General features: G+C 42.5%; 1 protein-coding gene across 1 annotated transcript in view; it reads right to left on the bottom strand.

Moving 5' to 3' along the window:
• The window catches only part of epha6 (eph receptor A6), a 458,837-nt gene extending 444,464 nt beyond the window's left edge, over positions 1-14,373 (bottom strand). The window contains exons 1-2 of the mRNA XM_060899014.1: positions 14,315-14,373; positions 13,851-13,959 (exon numbers count right to left, since the gene is read on the bottom strand). Coding sequence (XP_060754997.1) covers positions 13,851-13,929 — 79 coding nt within the window. The 5' untranslated portion in view covers positions 13,930-13,959; positions 14,315-14,373. The remainder of the gene's footprint in view (positions 1-13,850; positions 13,960-14,314) is intronic.
• Between the last annotated feature and the right edge of the window lie 5,847 nt (positions 14,374-20,220).

Raw genomic sequence — 20,220 nt, 5'->3', positions numbered from 1 at the left:
GTTCTGCATTCTTACCGTGTACACACACACACACACACACACACAGCTGCAGCTAATTAGCAACTTCAGAAAGTTGCATATGAGAGCCGAGGCGTGTCGGATGTGTTGGAACTTGTAGGTTTAACAAACAGAAGAAGAAAAAAAAACAACAACCCTCAACTACTCCTTATTGATACACACAAAAGTGTTCCTTTTTGGTATGCAGCTATGTTTAAGCCGAGCACATGCTACTCATTCCGAATCCCACTACCTGCTGCGCTACACACATCGACCGGAGCAGGTTATAATTATTCAGCATGCACAGAAAACAGACAAACTTTTCAGAATCAGGAAAATGCAAGACACAGATAAAGTCCAGGGCAAAACCGTCATGCGATAAGTAACAGAACAGAACAGAGAACTGTCACTGACAAATTCCTTTTCCAAAATACAGAGTGTTTCAAAAAATTTGATATCATTTCACAATCTAATAATTTGCCAATTCTCGTTCAACTGACCTTAAATTAACAGCATGTGTGGAAACAGGTCAAAATTTTATGTTTAATGTTTTTTTGTTTTTATCTTTTTTAGGTATAGAAATGCCATTCACTGGAAAAGAAAAGGTGTTTTGTGTGTTACAGTGCGCTCGAGCACAGTCGAACAAGACAGTGCAGCATGCATTTATCAGAAAATTCTCTAAAAATGCACCAACTGCAATGCAGATTTGGACACGGTACAAAAAGTTCAAAGAGGAAAGCTGTCTGTGCAGGGCAAAAGGATCTGGACGACCGCCAGCATCGGAAGAGACGGTCGAGCGGATTCACGGAAAATCCTTGCGAAGCCCCAAAAAGCCCATAAGAAGAGCAAGCCTGGAGACCCAGATTCCTCCAACGACAGTTTGGCGTGTCATGTGCCGTGTCTCAGGCGGTGCGCATATTGAAAAATTTGTAAAATCGTTCATGGAATCCATATACTTTTGAATTTCCCATTCAAATTTTGAGGAATAAATCTTATCTTGCTCAACATTAAGCCTGTTCAGTTTCATTTGCCTGGACTATGTAGTTTCTGGGATATTTACATTTCAAATAATATCAATTTTTTTTAAACACCCTGTATATCATAGCTTACATTTAATATCATATATTCTTCCTACAATATCATTTAATGCTTATTTATTCCCATCACTTTTAACTTATTTTTAAACATGCACCCATTTCACTGTACAAAAGCCCACGGCACTGTGTACATAACTCATACCTAATCATTGTTGATGTTCAAACACCCGTTGAAATGGGAGAAAATAATTACAATAAATAGAGTTTTTTCTATATATAATATCCCTGGTACTTCGAGCAGATTCCATTAGATCCATTATCCTGCTCTGAGATATAAAATTACACAGCACTCAACGTGGCATTATGATATTACACTGCACTGTTCACACCTCTCTTACAGGAATCCTCTTTATACAGCGGCATTACAAAACTGACATTTAACCATGCAAACAGAGCAAATTCTTTTCATTCAGGAGTGTGTTTGATAAGCATGTAATCAGTGACACCTCTGTGTGTGTGTGCGCACACATTTTCTATTTGCTCCATTTGCTCCAAGAACAGAAGATAGTTGAATCTCAATTGGTGTTCTCTGACTACAGATAGATACTGTAGATAGATAGATAGATAGATAGATAGATAGATAGATAGATAGATAGATAGATAGATAGATAGATAGATACTTTTTTCATGTTATTATAAGCTGAAAGAGACAGCGGACGGATGCAAGGGGAAAAAAAAAAGTGCGACAATGTGCATCACTCTCAGCCCAAATTTCCCAAATGTCCACTTGGGTATCAATAAAGTTCATCTAACCATCCATCCATCCATCCATCCATCCATCCAAATTAGATTGTTTTGTTTAGTTCTAGTCAGCAATGCCATGTTCTTCTATGTGTCTCATATGCATCATATGTAATAAATTCAGGAGCAGCAGCAAAGGTATACCGTGTAACATGTTTAAAACAGCAGTGGATCAGACAGCCAAAGGGTTTTCTTGCATTTGTGTCCACTGCACAGGTTGACCATTTTTTAACTGGCATTTTGTAAACATCAACGGTGAGTAAATCATCCAATCTTACTTACTAACTAACAGTGAATCTGTGATACTGTAACCACAAGACTGGATACTTTTTGCACTCACTGGTCACAGACTGAATCGATGTAACATAAGGCAGCATTAACATGTATTAAAAATAAAGTGTACATACACATAGTGAACATATTACACTGTATCTAAGATGCAATCCTATATTTTGACTAATGTTATCTACAGCCAGTTAGTTCAAGTTAGATAATGAACACTAGCCAGGCTTAGCTAATACAAAAAGTCTGTCACCTACAGTACTTTTAGGATCCTCAAATATATAATATTGTCCAATATAATATTAACCTACACTACCGTTCAAAAGTTTGGGGTCACTTTGAAATTTTTGAAAGAAAAGCACTGTTCTTTTCAATGAAGATCACTTTAAACTAATCAGAAATCCACTCTATACATTGCTAATGTGGTAAATGACTATTCTAGCTGCAAATGTCTGGTTTTTGGTGCAATATCTCCATAGGTGTATAGAGGCCCATTTCCAGCAACTCTCACTCCAGTGTTCTAATGGTACAATGTGTTTGCTCATTGCCTCAGAAGGCTAATGGATGATTAGAAAACCCTTGTACAATCATGTTAGCACAGCTGAAAACAGTTGAGCTCTTTAGAGAAGCTATAAAACTGACCTTTCTTTGAGCAGATTGAGTTTCTGGAGCATCACATTTGTGGGGTTGATTAAATGCTCAAAATGGCCAGAAAAATGTCTTGACTATATTTTCTATTCATTTTACAACTTATGGTGGCAAATAAAAGTGTGACTTTTCATGGAAAACACAAAATTGTCTGGGTGACCCCAAACTTTTGAACGGTAGTGTATGATCAAGAATTGAGAAGACTATGGATTTTAGTAAAATATACCAGCCAGTTTCCATTGTCAGGGTTTAGTCCGAGGTCTAATGGCTTGGGGGAAGCCATAGCCTAATGGTTAAAGAAGCAGCTTTGGGACCAAAAGGTCACTAGTTCGATTCCCTGAACCAGCAGGACTGGCTGAAGTGCCCTTGAGCAAGGCACCTAACCCCCAACTGCTCCGGCAAGAGTTGTGGTGTACCTTGTGTCTGACTAGCCAAAGAAAAGCTGATGATGTGATCATTAGTTTGGGTGGTGCCCGACTAAAACAAAACGGGGGGAACAAGGTCTAAGATCTACCAGTGATGCTGGCCTCTCCTGTTCTTCGGACCTGCCTGATCCATCCTGATGCCCTACTTCTAGCTGGAGTCTCATCACATCTCTCTTGCGGAGGATGGCCCCGTACGGACAGTTGAAAGATACACTTACAGTAGAGGACGGCTCTGGATGCTTACAGTTTTGCTAAGATGGCTGAGGACTACAACTGCCATGATAACTTTAGGACTGCAGTTGTCATGGAGACTTGAGTGCAAAACTGTTCATCAATAAACAGTTGATAACTTCAACAAAATAGACGTCATGCTAAAACTATAATGAATTTCCTGGTTAAATAGTTGTACTTTGTGACTCTATAGGACTCAGTTATAGAAGCAAGTTATTTATAATTATGCTATCTGTTATCACCCTGTGATGACCTGGTGACTTGTCCAGGGTGTACCCCGCCTCTCGCCCACAGTCAGCTGGGATAGGCTCCAGCTTGCCTGCGACCTTGTAGAACAGGATAAAGCGGCTACAGATAATGGATGGATGGATGGATGGATGGATGGATCTATCTGTTATCACCCAGATGAGGATGGGTTCCCCTTTGAGTCTGGTTCCTTTCAAGGTTTCTTCCTCATGTTGTCTGAAGGAGTTTTTCCTTGCCACCATCACTTCAGGCTTGCTCATTAAGGATAAAATTTATTAGTTTGTATGTTTGAAATCTTTATTTTTCTGTTAAGCTGCTTTATGACAATGTCCGTTGTTAAAAGCGCTGTACAAGTAAACTAACTTGACTTAACCAGTCTGCTGCCTGACAGGCATTACACCTGACCTCCACTCTTCATCTTGCATGAGATGGCTCCACATTACCATTTTGGACCAGTTTATACGATGGGAGACCCAATTACCAAACAATCCCCTGCAGATACCACCTCCTAGGTCTGGTTCTAGGGGTGGGTCCTAACAACCCTAATCCGTAGAGGGTACAGTCTGTATTTTTTTGTATATTTGATGGGGTCTTCAGGATCACTCTTTGACATCTCCCCACAGATCTGTTCATCAAGGGTAGGCATATCGAGGGTGTCAGGGTGCAGGCACTTACGGATGCAGGCGCAAAGGAGAGTGGGAGAAGCAAACTGTAGACAAAGCCAAAACAGTAGACGAGAATCGTGGTCAGAGAAACGGGCGGGGGTCGGTCAATCGGCAAACGGAATATCGAAGGCGAGACTAAGAGACGAGTTCGGGGAAAACGCAAACCAAGGTCAAGTAGCGAACTGGCAGGCAGAAAGTAAACAGCTTGGTACCGACAGGAGAGGAACACTGAACAATACTTCGCACTGACTGTGAGTGAGAGTGGCGTTTAAGTGGAGGAGCTGATTATGGAGGAAATGAGTGACAGGTATAATTAATAAGCTGAAGACAGAGGGCACTGTGGTTCTTGGGAAGTGTAGTTCATGGTGGCCATGTTTGGAGGCTGTTTCAAGCTTACGCTCTCAACGCTGTTACTGACAGAGAGCATTACGCTCCAGGTTCTATAACCCTGAGGTCACTGACGTCCACGACAAGGTCTAAATTCACGAACAGGTGTAAGAGATGGAACTTTTCTAAAATTAAACAGCTTTTAATAATTTGAAGTGGTTGCCTTCTCATCAAGAGACTATCCAAGCCATCCAAGAACATAATCCAAGAACAGTGCCCCTTAGCATGCTGCTCCATTGCATTGCATTTACACTATTTCTCACATAACATTTAAAAAGCTATTATTGGTGAAGTCCACTTTCTGTATTTTCTAGTGATACTGAAAATTCAGTGAAACCTTAATATCAGCTGAATTATCAGGGTTTTTTTTGTTTGTTTGTTTGTTTGTTTTCAACACATCTTTTGGTAAGAGTTGACTAACAATTTGTGCTTATTTAAGTGACTGAATGATTGTGTCGCATCGGAGCTTGGAAAAGTAATAATACTGATAATGTTGAAATGCAATGATAATGACCACTAGAGAGTTCTCAAAGTTTTGAATAGCCCTCACAGAAGGACATACTGTAGCTATGATCACATCAGAAGGAGAAGAATGGCTCTTTTGTTGAAGAGTCAATGCAAATTAATCCAATAATGTCAGTGCCTCGTGCATTAGTAATCTTTCTCTGTGAAGTCCGTTTCGGGGAGATGCAAGAATGAGCAGCACTAAGGGTTAACGCAGAGATCACAGCACAAGGGATGCTTGGAAATGTCAAGGTGTGATTTCCAAATTGATTCCCATTACAAAAGGGAGACAATGCGCACAAGCGTGAAAGAGGTTGTGGTAAATGACTGGTATCCTGGATGATCTGGGAAATGCTACAAATATTCCCATTAAAAAAAAAAAAGCAATGCTAAAACCTAGTACAAAAACATCTAGTATACAGTGGTTTGACCAGCATGTTTGGTTCAAGTTATTATTGGTAAACCACTGTGCTGACCTTGGATTAACACACAACCACACACATACACAAGCACCCACAAAGCAGTTAGTAGTACAGAGCGCTACAAAACCTCTAACTCTCTCTTTGAAGAGCTATTGAAGTGTTGGAGGTATAAAGTGGAAGCCCCAGAGATTCGACTCCTGTGTGTGTTGCTGAAATCAATATAAGTGCTTCATGCAGCAACGATAGGAGCCACAAACACAGTGCTAAGCTTTAACTGCTCTCCACTAAAGGCCAGTGCCATTGTTTATGATGCTCTTTACTGAAAGTTATGTGGCTACATAGGAGCAAAAGAATTAAGTGGGTTTCTCGGGGTATGAGGGGCGCATATGAAGGATAGAGATGAAGTATATATCATCGTGACAAATTAGTCGCTGGAATGGAGGAGGAAGAACAGAACAGAACAGGCTGTTTTGCACTGCCGTATCTCAAATGTTCCTGGCAAATGCAGGCATGTGCTGCCAACTGGCAGCTGTAGGAGTGATGGAGAAAAATATAGTAAGTTGCATCAGCTCCTACCCGGGTAATCATCTCGGTCCACTGGGGGCTGCAGTTTCTACAGGTATTCATTTCAGCCCTGAACAATAACAGCTGAATTCACTAATGAGCTCAAACCCTTAGCAAACGAAGAAACCTTATTAGATCAAATCAGGTACACGCACAACACTTACACTAGAGATATACATTTTTGTCATGTTTAACAGCTCGAGTACTCTGAGAAAGTGAAAGAGTACTTGAGTACTTTGACTTATAATGGCTCCATGTGGGACTGTGGCCTTGACAAAACTCAATAAACGCGATATAGTTGTGTTGTTTCCTCATTGAACTTTGATAAAACGTTATTCAAATTTGGCTTTTTTCATTTAACATTTGCTCAAGTGCTTTTAAGCTTGTTGTAAGAGTAGGAGTAGGACGGTGCCAGTGTGATCTCCTGCAGCAATATCAGATCAGATTTGACATTTTCCAGTTCTAACCACTGACATATTTTATGCAGTGAACAAACGCGATCATAACTGATAATATCCTGATAATAATATCCGGTCCCGCAGGTATTCACCAGACACAAACTGTTTTAAAGCACATTGCTATGTCATGTGACGTTTCACATACTGTAACTTTTAACACGTTTTGGCTGCTGTGTGGATATCCGTATGAGATTAGCACTGGATATCAGCATTGGGCTTTAAATAGAACGCATGGGACAACTCGTATCACGTGTTGCTCCATTTGACCAGGGTTTTTGCATCATTGCATGTTTTTGGGTTCTTGATTAGCAAATTTGTGGTAAGGATTTGGTCAAAAATAAAGAGCTCATGTTTCAGTCTCTGACTTGTGCAGTCTCAGGAGACCGTGCGCTCCTGTTACCGATGCCATGGAGACTAAACGCAAGATTTTACATTACGTTACAGGCATTTAGCAGACGCTCTTATCCAGAGCGACGTACAGCAAGTACAAGCACTTTTCCCAAAGCTCCACGTCCTTGAAGTGGAAGGAAACCCACGCAGACATGAGGAGAACATGCAAACTCGACACAGAAAGGTCCTCGTCGGACGTGAGATTCAAACCCAGAACCTTCTTGCTGTGCAAACAGTACAAACCACTGTGTAATATTTTAAATAAATATGAAAGTACAGCAGGTTCGCAAGTCATATAGGTTTTCTCCTGGTTCTCCAGTTTCCTCCCACCTCACAAAAACATGCCAGGAGATATACAGTATATAACCCCTAAGCATAAATGTTTGTGGCATCTAATCCAAGTTGTATTCCCAATCCATGACTCACTGCAATCCTGACTAGGATAAAAAGGTTACTGAAGACTAACGAAGGAATGAATGAAAATATGAAGTATTGTAAATATTTCTTCATAATTATGAAGAAAATAGAATAGATACTTTCACAAACGATTGAGTGATTTTTGAGTTGTCACTGAAGCATGCAGAAATGGTCCCTTACATATAGTCACTCTCCTTGGCTTATAGTCTAGTTCTGAACACGAGTCACAGTTATCTCCGTCCATGCACGTAGTGAAGTGAGCTATAAATTAATAAAAGCTACTTTGGCTTATGGAGCCTCTTTGTCCCTCTGTAACAGCGGTCTTGTTCTCTCCATTCTCTCTGCCTGACTTAGTTATTCCTCTTTCTATCTTTCTTTCTATTGTTTTCTTTCCCATTGCGTCTCTTTTCCTCCATTTGTCCATCCATCCATCCATCTCCCTGGTTCTGTCTCTATCTTTCCCTCCCCCTATCTTTACATTCCTATAATCCTCTTGCTCACTCTGCCTCTCCCTCTCATCTTCCTCCCACGGCTGGACTGATACAGACCCAGCCAGCATCATTTATGCACTCTTATTGGTGCCATTCTGTCTCAAAGTGGATTAGCTGGGCTTTCATCCACTCTCAATACTGCTGGTGACAAGCAGTTGTGTGGAGTCCCAGTTAATGTGTGTGGAAGAGGATTGACATGAACGTGGTCGAGAGTGCTACACCACTCAAATCGCCACTCACGAGAAGACCCTGGAGTGCGTGGGACTGATTAGAATGAGGTTAGGAGTCATTCACCCTATTAAGCTTTTATGAAATGTTTTTTTGAGATTTTTTTTGGTTTGAAGCTAGAATTTGGACATAAGACGCCTGATCCTAGATTAGTCCAAAAGCATAGCTGCTCAGATCGAATGTGAGAACTGAACTGCTAGTGGGATGAAATATCACCCTGACAGCTAAAGAGGTACAAGTTTGGGGAATCCTGCATAGATTCAGTTTTGGGAACAAGATAAAAGTGGTACAAAGTTGTTGAGGTTTTTTTTTTCTTTTAACGTTCACTCGGCTGCTTGTTGGTTCCTCTCAAGAGTAGATCTGATCAGTGCTATGAAAGCACTTACAGGGCTCCGGAGTGGTGCAACAGAAAAGCATTCAAACATTTACTGGGGGATCACTAGTATGAATCTTGAAAATGCCATAACCATCCATGACCGAGAGCAAAATTTCAAGAAAGCTGTGCTCTCGGGAAGGGGGGTTACTTTCCCTCCACTGTCAATCACTCTGACACTAGCCAATCGCAGGTGACTTTGAGCTCATGTATACAGAAGAGGGCAGATAGCACTTTCCTCCAAGTGTGTACAGCTGCTCTGTGACATGGCATGAGCAACAGTATGAAAGTATGTAGTCTCTGAGGAAGCATGTGTTATCAGACATGTGATATTTTATTGTACACCAGGCTTGTAGTACTCGAGTCCGACTGGTGCCCTAATTTTAAGGACTCGTGACTTGACTTGGACTTGGACTCGTGCATTAACTGCATTCGGACTTGTAAATTATAGACGAGGACTCGGATTTTTCTTTATTTTTTGTAACATGCCATAATAATTTGGTATAAGATATTTATATCTACATTAATTTTGTACTAATTTCATGCAAGAGTGTCACACCTGCGCACCTTGGCGCGTGCATCAGATACACTCTTGGGCACGCTCTGGACAGTGCGCGCACTGTAAACAACTCGCACCTGCACAGGATTAAGGCACAATCAGCGTGCCTATATAAAAACTGTGAAAACACACTTACTTTGCGAAGTATTGAGTTGTGTAGCTGACATATTACCAAGCCTTATTTCCTTGTTTGGTTTCCTGATTTCCTGTTTCTCGTCTTTGATTCTGCCGAGTCTACGATAGCCTGTTTGTGCCTCGCTCGACCTATCACCTGTTTCACCGTTTTACGATTTTGCCTGCCGTTCTGGATTGTTTACCGTCTTCACTTGTATTAATAAACACACCTTCTGCACTGACATCCGTCTCCCAACCATCTCTGTTAGAATACTTCACACTCCCTGATAAAGAGAAGCGCATTCACCTGTTCATACAGTACGTCATGCTCAGGAACAAACTAATGTTAATGGCGCTGAAACAGCCACCACCACATGGTGCGGTTGGAGTCTTGTTCTTGGACTCGACTCAGGTCAATAGTGGGCTTGACTCGAAATTTTTTTAATGACTTGGACTTGACTCAGACTTGAACACTGGGGACTCAAGACTGGACTCAGACTTGTGGTTTAGTGACTCGACTACAACACTGTTGTACACATTAAAATTATGCACCTAATATTTGAGTAGTTGTATTATGTTTAAAAAAATCAGCCTTTACAGATGGGTAAGGAGAACTTATTTCATGGTTATTTTTTGCAGTCTGTGGCTAGAAAATTTTTGAGAACCCCCTGGTTTAGGGTAATTTCAATGTCACAGCATCATATTAGCCAGTTGTTTAGGCTTACATGTCATATTCACGCAAACACACAAGTCTAAAACCACTAAAATGAATATTATAACAGAAAAAATGCTGTTAATTTAGTGCTGAATAGGGTGACTAGCTAATTACTATCTATGTGCCACTCATTTAAAGATGCATTGATTTACCAAGTCAGAGGCTGAAGGACAAAACCGGACTCCTGTGTCAAACACACATCCTTTCAATCAAACTATTTTTTGTACACTCTCTCCCTCCCATCACTATGACCATCTCGTTAACCCCTCACTCTTTTTTAAACTACATTCGCCATGACTATAATGCAAGATGGGCGGCACGGTGGTGTAGTGGTTAGCGCTGTCGCCTCACAGCAAGAAGGTCCGGGTTTGAGCCCCGTGGCCGGCGAGGGCCTTTCTGTGCGGAGTTTGCATGTTCTCCCCGTGTCCGCGTGGGTTTCCTCCGGGTGCTCCGGTTTCCCCCACAGTCCAAAGACATGCAGGTTAGGTTAACTGGTGACTCTAAATTGACCGTAGGTGTGAATGTGAGTGTGAATGGTTGTCTGTGTCTATGTGTCAGCCCTGTGATGACCTGGCGACTTGTCCAGGGTGTACCCCGCCTTTCGTCAGCTGGGATAGGCTCCAGCTTGCCTGCGACCCTGTAGAACAGGATAAAGCGGCTAGAGATAATGAGATGAGATAATGCAAGCTCATTTTTAAACATTAACAATATAATCGCAGCCTAGCTATTCACAAGATGGCATTTTATCACAGGCTCAGAAACTTTTTTTTTTTTCTTGAATGTGACCCCACTGCAGCTAATGGCAGTGGAAATGATGTTTCATGGCTGCTGCATCATAACAAAGTTTTGTTCCTGTGTTGTAACATGAGTATGTTTGCTTCCCGTCCCTGCTGGAGCCAATTATAATCGACGCCACGCTGTGCTGGACAACAGCCTGTAGGTGTATAGCTGTGGGTCAGATGAACGTTTTCCATGACCCTATGTTAATAATAAACATTTTTTTTTAAATAAGTCTGTTTGCATATAAACATCCTCAAAACCATTCTTTAGAGCAATTAGATACTAAAAAAGTCTGTTTTTGAGACTGTCCTCTTAAAGATGGGTGAGGAATGGCTAATAAATAAAAACAATTGGCTATTGTGTTGTATTGCAGGACTGGGTGGTTTAATCATCTCTGTCTGTAATACATCCTCCACAAATTCTGTTTCGCTTGCTGCCTTTATCTCTCCACATCACGCACACACAAAAACAAGACCAGCCTGAACTGATGGTAGTGTTCCCCTGCTCCTCCGGTTTTATCTACTGTAGGTGTTAATTCAATGTTAGTGGGAATGAGTCAGCTTTAAATTGGTTACATGTAGCTTTTACACATGGGAAGGATTTTTCAATTCATTTTTCCCCCAGCGTGTTTTCTGTAAACAGAAAATAACGACCTTGAAATGGGTTTTTTTGAAACCCTGACAAATCCACGACACACTTTATCACATCCCGTTGTGACAGATAACAGCTGATCAATATGTTCACCAAACTGGAGGACACAATGGCAACATTAGTGTGTGTTAGTGGTTCGAGAAGGAAATCTATAGGTAGCCAGAGGGAAGGAACTGATTTGTAAGAGTAGTTCTTGTCATTAAACCACAAATGCAATAGATGTATGTTCTTTTGGGATGCATAAGTAGGAGTCCAACCTTTTTAATTGATATTGAAATCAGAGCCGATTCAGGAAACAAGCAGAATTTCTCCAAGTTTGCAGATTATGCAAAACACCAGATGTGCGATGACATCTTTTAGAGGAGTTAGAGGAGTTCTATGTGAGATCCATGTCAGGTTACACATGTTCATAGCATAAAATATGTAAATGGATATGTAAATATTTTTAAAGTCAAATTCAATACAGATCCCAAATTTTAAACAATAGTACTGTAGTATTAGTTCTGATAATGATATAGGTATAACCTGAGCATGATAGATAGATAGATAGATAGATAGATAGATAGATAGATAGATAGATAGATAGATAGATAGATAGATATTACACACTTGTGCGAAGATATGAAGGTTATCTTCAAGAGGTGAATGTATATATCGCCAAACATGGCCACGAGGTTTGCTTCACTAAAAGCGGAAGATTTTGAGAGAATTTTGGCTGCCAGGTCGTTCCGTTGTGTGTAGTTGTCGATGTTGATTTTAAAAGTAACTAAGTAAATTACACAGAGAAAATAATAATAATAATAATAATAATAATAATAATCGGCTTGACTGTGGAGCATTGGCTTTCACTAACACGACACCGGCTGGAAGGTAACTGGACTGCCGCGCTAACAGCACCGAGTCATGGGTAAGCTAGTGTTGGCCTTTGAGAATACTGATATGAAGAGTGTGTATGTATAATAATAATAATAATTATTATTATTATTATATTGGCTGGCTTTTTTCATGGTCTATCAGATATATTCCATTCAGCGACTCATCTTCGACTCGTTCAATATCACGCTAGCTGAATGGAATATATCTGATAGACCACTCAATGCCAATCAATATTATTGAAATATTATACATACAGGACACTTTTTCGATGGAATAAAAACGTTCTATTCCCTTCTAGCGGGTTTCATTCATTTTGTTTGACAGCATGAAATATCGTTAGCATATCGCTTATCCTACGTGTATTACGTCACTCTACCCAATGGAGAATGAGCACTGAATATGGTTTACGGTATCGCATGGCTGTCAAGACAACATTGTAAAACTTCCGCACTGGTGAGCGACTGTGACAATCTGTAAACAAACATGGCCGCCAGGTTTGCTTCGTTAAATACGGAAGATTTTGAGAATTTTGAATGAGAAAGACACGTTGAATACCCAAAAGGAATGGGGTGCCGTCAAAAAATTATATATTCTAACACTGAAATAAATAAAATGGAATTAAAATTCAAAAAAACGATAGTTACACTAATGCAGATCATCGCTGCCTCATGCATCATCAAAATTTGTCTCACGGCCCCCTTTCCCATGTCACAATGTCACTGCCGGGGTCAGCGTATGGTCAGTGTGACTGCGTAATAATTAGCCTGCAGGTGTTTTTTTTCATTGCCGCGCAAAGCATTATGAGGGTGTTGCGTGTCATGAAGAGTAAAGAACAAGCATGGATCGGTTTTTAAAAAGAAAGGCTCCAGAATCAGATAACGTTGACTCTGAATCTGAGCTAACTTCATCATCCAGTGGCAGCTCTTTAGCGAAGGTAGTAAGACCAAAAAAAGACAGTACGATGACAATTACTTGAAATACGGTTTCATCTGTACCGGGGGATGCAGTGTAGTTTTTGAGTATATTTTATATGGGGATGCCTTGAGAATTTGCATACTTCTGAAGGGTGCCGTAACTGAAAAAAGGTTGAGAAACGCTGGTCCAGAGCGTCCTCCAGGCGCAACCCCCAACCGTCCACATGGGGAGCGATGCGATGAGACTCCAACCAGACACAGGGCACCAGGATGGATCGGGCAGGTCCGACGAGCAGAAGAGGTCAGGATCTCGATCCCAGGACCGACATGTAACTCAGAGGGACAGATTTTTTTTTTTTTTTGGGGGGGGGTAGAAGAATCTTTTGGACCTTTAGTACTGTATCTTGTACTCTGTGAGGCACATGTGATGCTTTAAAGCTGCCTGACTGGATTCACAACATGTTTCTATTGGATCCTGACTTTTCAGACAGTCATGAAAGATAGATGGATGGTTCCACCCCAGCAACAAGGAAAAGTACAGTTTGGATGGATGGATGGATGGATGGATGGATAGAGAACACACACACGATTCATAATGAAAATATTATTCCAGCCTTACATAACAATACGTAAATGATCACATAGTGTACAAATACACACATCACGTGACCTCACCTTGGTTAGGATGCTCGGTGTCGGTTAATGTTAGTCCCGTTAATGCAAAACTGAGGCAGATTCTGAGTAGAAAAGTCATTTTTTTTAAGTATCCAGTACAGCAGAGGTCCTGTGTGAAAAGAAACAGATTACCAGATATTGTTTATAAATTCCTTAAACTACTTTAAATCGTTTTAAATCGCCGTTGGACCGAAGCTAAGCGGCTAAAATACCATCCATAGCTCGGTTTAAAATGACAGATAAACTTGTCCTGGAGGTATTTTATCCCGTCAAAAAGACTCGACGACGACTTCTTCTCCTCCTCCTCTTCTTCTCCTCGTGTTAAATAATGGATAATTTATAGAAATATATCGACTAAAAGAAGGTCCTGAGGAGATCACCGCCACAGCGTCTTTCTGCCTCTGTTCCTGTCAGAAAGAGTCCTGTCAGAATCCCGCCTTTTTATATATATATCTATCCTTTACCTCACGCGCACATCTTTCACTCAGGAGAGGTGGGTGCGCGAGGAAGAAGGCGCGCGCGCGGCTCTGCTCTGCTCTGCTCTGCTCAGACAGCCCACTCTTTAGCTTCAGCGCTAAACTCTCTCTCTGCACTACAGCAGCCGAACGGCGACGAGCTCCGGCGCTGCTGTGACACGGCGCTTAATTCCGTCCAGTCTTTCAGGAAGGAGAAATAATAATAATAATAATTAATAAACACTATGTTCAGGGTTGTTTTTTAATTTATTTTTACCCCTCTTCTTACCTTACCTCACAGCAGGGGAAACAAACACACTAGAGGCACCAGAGAGTGTCCGCGCGCTCACAGGTCGCGCGCGCGAGCACACTGAAGCGCACGAGCTTCTCTCCACAGAGCGAAAAGCAGTTGTTTGTTTGTTTGTTTGTTTGTTAATACAGAAAACACTGTCCCCTCTGGTGTAGTGCCTCCTCATTAGCTCATTTTCTAGTCGGGAAAAAAAAAAGTGTCTGGATGGAAACAATATGGTGACATGGCTGAGAAGAAGTGTACTGGTTAGTCAGCACTGTCGCCTGACAGCAAGAAGGTCCAGGGTTCGAACTGGCAACAGCTTGTCTCGTCTCATTGTTCTACAGGGTCGCAGGAGCCTATCCCAGCTGACTACGGGCGAAAGGCGGGGTACACCCTGGACAAGTCGCCAGGTCATCACAGGGCTGACACATAGACAACCATTCACACTCACATTCACGGTCAATTTAGAGTCACCAGTTAACCTAACCTGCATGTCTTTGGGGGAAACCGGAGCACCCAGAGGAAACCCACGCGGACACCATGCAAACTCCACACAGAAAGGCCCTCGCCGGCCACGGGGCTCGAACCCGGACCTTCTTACTGTGAGGCGACAGCGCTAACTACTACAGCACCGTGCCGCCCCAGCTCATTTTGTAGTCAGTGAAAAAAAAAAGGGTCTGGGGGGAGGGTCTTGAATGGAAACAATATGGTGACATGGCTGAGAAGTGTAGTAGTTAATTAGCACTGTTGCCTCACAGCAAAAAGGTCCAGGGTTCAAACTGGCGAGGGCCTGTCATGTTGTCTGTTGTTGCCGAAATGAGGATGGGTTCCGTTTTGAGTCTGGTTCCTCTCGTTTTTTGTTTGTTTGTTTTGGTTGGCTAATGCAGAAAGCCACCCACGTGCAATGAACCGGTGCTACAGGTGCTCTAGCCCCTGCCCCTTTTCTGTTTGCTGTCCAAAGTGCCCTTTTCCTAGGGACCGTTTTGTTGTTTTGTCTCATCTCATCTCATCTCATTATCTCTAGCCGCTTTATCCTTCTACAGGGTCGCAGACAAGCTGGAGCCTATCCCAGCTGACTACGGGCGAAAGGCGGGGTACACCCTGGACAAGTCGCCAGGTCATCACAGGGCTGACACATAGACAACCATTCACACTCACATTCACACCTACGGTCAATTTAGAGTCACCAGTTAACCTAACCTGCATGTCTTTGGGGGAAACCGGAGCACCCGGAGGAAACCCACGCGGACACCATGCAAACTCCACACAGAAAGGCCCTCGCCGGCCACGGGGCTCGAACCCGGACCTTCTTGCTGTGAGGCGACAGTGCTAACCACTACACCACCGTGCCGCCCCAGCTCATTTGGTAGTCAGTAAAAAAAAAAGGGTCTGGAGGGAGGGTCTTGAATGGAAACAATATGGTGACATGGCTGAGAAGTGTAGTAGTTAGTTAGCACTGTTGCCTCACAGCAAAAAGGTCCAGGGTTCAAACTAGCGAGGGCCTGTCATGTTGTCTGTTGTTGCCGAAATGAGGATGGGTTCCCTTTTGAGTCTGGTTCCTCTTGTTTTTTTGTTTGTTTGTTTGTTTGTTTTGGTTGGCTAATGCAGAAAGCCACCCACGTGCAATGAACCGGTGCTACAGGTGCTCTAGCCCCTGCCCCTTTTCTGTTTGCTGTCCAAAGTGCCCTTTTCCTAGGGACCGTTTTATTGTTTTGTCTCATCTCATGTCATCTCATTATCTCTAGCCGCTTTATCCTTCTACAGGGTCGCAGGCAAGCTGGAGCCTATCCCAGCTGACTACGGGCGAAAGGTGGGGTACACCCTGGACAAGTCGCCAGGTCATCACAGGGCTGACACATAGACAACCATTCACACTCACATTCACACCTACGGTCAATTTAGAGTCACCAGTTAACCTAACCTGCATGTCTTTGGATTGTGGGGGAAACCGCAGCACCCGGAGGAAACCCACGCGGACACGGGGAGAACATGCAAACTCCACACAGAAAGGCCCTCGCCAGCCACGGGGCTCGAACCCGGACCTTCTTGCTGTGAGGCGACAGCGCTAACCACTACACCACCGTGCCGCCCCAGCTCATTTGGTAGTCAGTGAAAAAAAAAGGGTCTGGAGGGAGGGTCTTGAATGGAAACAATATGGTGACATGGCTGAGAAGTGTAGTAGTTAGTTAGCACTGTTGCCTCACAGCAAAAAGGTCCAGGGTTCAAACTGGCGAGGGCCTGTCATGTTGTCTGTTGTTGCCGAAATGAGGATGGGTTCCCTTTTGAGTCTGGTTCCTCTCGTTTTTTGTTTGTTTGTTTTGGTTGGCTAATGCAGAAAACCACCCACGTGCAATGAACCGGTGCTACAGGTGCTCTAGCCCCTGCCCCTTTTCTGTTTGCTGTCCAAAGTGCCCTTTTCCTAGGGACTGTTTTGTTGTCTTGTTTTTTTTTTTTTTAATATTTGTAAAAGATAAGTTAGCTCCAACATCAATATTCTCTACAATTTGACAATAATATATGAAATTATAGATTTATAAAATAACGTTTTTCTATGTAAATGCGGGCATCAATCCGTGACGTCATGCATTCAGTGAACCTCCATGCAGAAAGCGCATGCAGGCGGTTGACAGTGGGAGATAGTGCGAGGAACGGCATGGTAAGGTCACACTGAAAGTCTCCTTTCATTTCTTATCTGAACATGCAATATTGTGCAGCTTAGAACACAACAGTAAATGCGTAGGGTTGTTTAGCATTTAATGAAGCCGCCTAGGCTATATTTAAACCGTTTGCTCCATCCATTTCATTAACGTGGCAGATTCAGAAACTTTAGTTTGAACGACGGCGTTAATAACATATTCTAGCAGCTTCGAAAACTTAAGGCTGAATGACGACGTCCACAACATATTCTATCAAGACACACAGAATGTTCAGTTGCAATTGAAATTTAGTTTTGAATAAAGTTAACTTGTGTGAAAAATTTGTTCCAAGTGCCCTTTTTTGAATGTTGAGCCCCTGCCCCTCCAAAGGTCTTTGCACGGCCCTGCAGAAAACACTGTCCCCTCAGGTGTAGTGCCTCCTCATTAGCTCATTTTCTAGTCCAAAAAAAAAGAAAAGTGTCTGGGGGGAGGGTTTTGAATGGAAACAATATTGTAGCATGGCTGAAAAGTGTAGTGGTTAGTTAGCACTGTTGCCTCACAGCAAAAAGTTCCAGGGTTCGAACTGGCGAGGGCCTGTCATGTTGTTGCCCAAATGAGGATGGGTTCCCTTTTGAGTCTGGTTCCTCTTGTTTTTTTTTTTGGTTGGCTAATGCAGAAAACACTGTCCCCTCAGGTGTAGTGCCTCCTCATTAGCTCATTTTCTAGTCCAAAAAAAAAAGTGTCTGGGGGGAGGGTCTTGAATGGAAACAATATGGTAACAGGGCCGAGAAGCGTAGTGGTTAGTTAGCACTGTCGCCTCATAGCAAGAAGGGCCAGGGTTCAAACCGACAAGGGCCTGTCATGTTGTCTGTTGTTGCCCAAATGAGGATGGGTTCCCTTTTGAGTCTGGTTCTTCTCAAGGTTTCTTCCTCACGTCGTCTGAGAGGGTTGGGGGTCACACCTGGAGGACACTCTGGACTCTTGCAGTGGTGCTTTTGTGGCTGGGGACTGCAGTTGACTTGCTGACTTTGGGATTAGGGTTGTCGTGAACGGTTTTGTGCTCGGGTTTCCGTCAGTGGGGGGTTTATAGCATCAACGAAGCTGACTTTATGTTAGGACTATTAGTGTTATAGTCATGTTGTCTGTTGTTGCCCGGATGGGGATGAGTTCCCTTTTGAGTCTGGTTCCTCTCGAGGTTCCTTCCTCATGTCGTCTGAAGGAGTTTTTCCTTGCCGCTGTCGCCACAAGCTTCCTCATCAGGGATAGATTAGGGATAAAATTAGCTCATGTTTAAAGTCTTTAAAATTCTGTAAAGCTGCTTTGTGACAATGTTTATTGTTAAAAGCGCTATACAAATAAACTTGACTTTCTGTGTGGTTTGCATGTTCTCTCCATGTCCGCGTGGGTTTACTCTGGGTTTCCTGCACAGTCCAAAGACGTCCAGGTTAGGCCAATTGGTGGCTCTAAATTGACCATAGGTGTGAATGGTTGTTTGTCTCTATGTGTCAACCCTGTGATGACCTGGCGACTTGTCCAGGGTGTACCCCACCTCACGCCCATAGTCAGCTGGGATAGGCTCCAGCTTGCCTGCGACCCTGTAGAACAGGATAAGCAGCTACAGATAATGGATGGATGGATGGCTGAGAAGTGAATCCATAATGACAGTGAATTGTATTTTAGTGGGGTGCTTAGCACTGTCACCTCACAGCAAGAAGGTTCAGGGTTCGAACCGACGAGGGCCTTTCTGAATCAAGAAAGGAATCTTAGAATCCAGAACAAGTTCCTATTAAAGTGGCTGGTGTGTGTATTCCTCAAGAGTAAAATATTCTAAAGAGCCAGTTGATGATGAGTATAGCTATCTGTTCATGACTATTCATTATAAATGCATATACTTTTCATGTTAATTTTAGTGGATATATATTATATATTATTAGACATACAGGACATTTTTTTGATGGAATAAAAATGTGTTCTATTCCCTTCTAGCAGGTTTCATTCATTTGGTTTGATAGCATGCAATATTGTTAGCATATCACTTATCCTATGTGTATTATGTCACTCTACCCAAAGGAGATATGGTTTACGATACTGCATGGTTGTCAAGACAACAAGACGTCACACGTCGGAGATGTAAAACTTCCGCGCTAGCGAGCAACTGTAACAATTTGTAAACAAACATGGCCACCATGTTTGCTTCATTAAATACAGAAGACTTTGAGAGAATTTTGAAAGAAAAAGACACATTGAACACCCAAAAGGAATGTGTATGTATAATAATAATATTGGCTGGCTTTTTATACTCTTCTTCAACTCGTTCACTATCATGCTAGCTCAATGGAACATATCTGATATGCCACTCAATGCCAGCCAATATTATTTAAATATAAATTAGCATCTTTGAGCTGCTCCTATTAGGGGTCCCCACAGTGGCTCATCCTTCCCAATTTCCATCCATACATTATCCGTAACCGCTTATCCTGTGCAGGGTCATGGGCAAGTTGGAACTTATCCCAGCTGACAATGGGTGATAGGCAGGGTACACCCTAGACAAGTCAGCAGGTCATCGCATGTCTGACACATAGAGACAAACAACCATTCATACTCACATTCACGGTCAATTTAGAGCCACCAATTAACCTAACCTGCATGTCTTTGGGGGAAGCCAAAGCACCCAGAGGAAACCCACACAGACACAGGGAGAACATGCAAACTCCACACAAAAAGGACCCCATGAGCCACTGGGCTTGAACCCAGAATCTTCTGACTGTGAGGTGACAGTGCTAACCACTACACCACCGTGCTTCCCCCCTTCCCAATTTATGATCCACATATTTGATTTGGCATAGGTTTTTACACCAGATGCCCTTCCTGACACAGCCCTCCCCAATCTATCCAGGAGGAAATCTGAGCACCTAGAGGAAACCCACTCAGACACAGGTAGAACCTGCAAACTTCACACAGAAAGCCCCCCTATCAGAAATGAGATT

This window comes from Neoarius graeffei, chromosome 18 (assembly GCF_027579695.1).
Source record: "Neoarius graeffei isolate fNeoGra1 chromosome 18, fNeoGra1.pri, whole genome shotgun sequence".
NCBI classification, from domain to species: domain Eukaryota; kingdom Metazoa; phylum Chordata; class Actinopteri; order Siluriformes; family Ariidae; genus Neoarius; species Neoarius graeffei.
The sequence above is the reverse complement of the archived record's forward strand: the minus strand, read 5'-3'. Positions and strand labels throughout refer to the sequence as shown.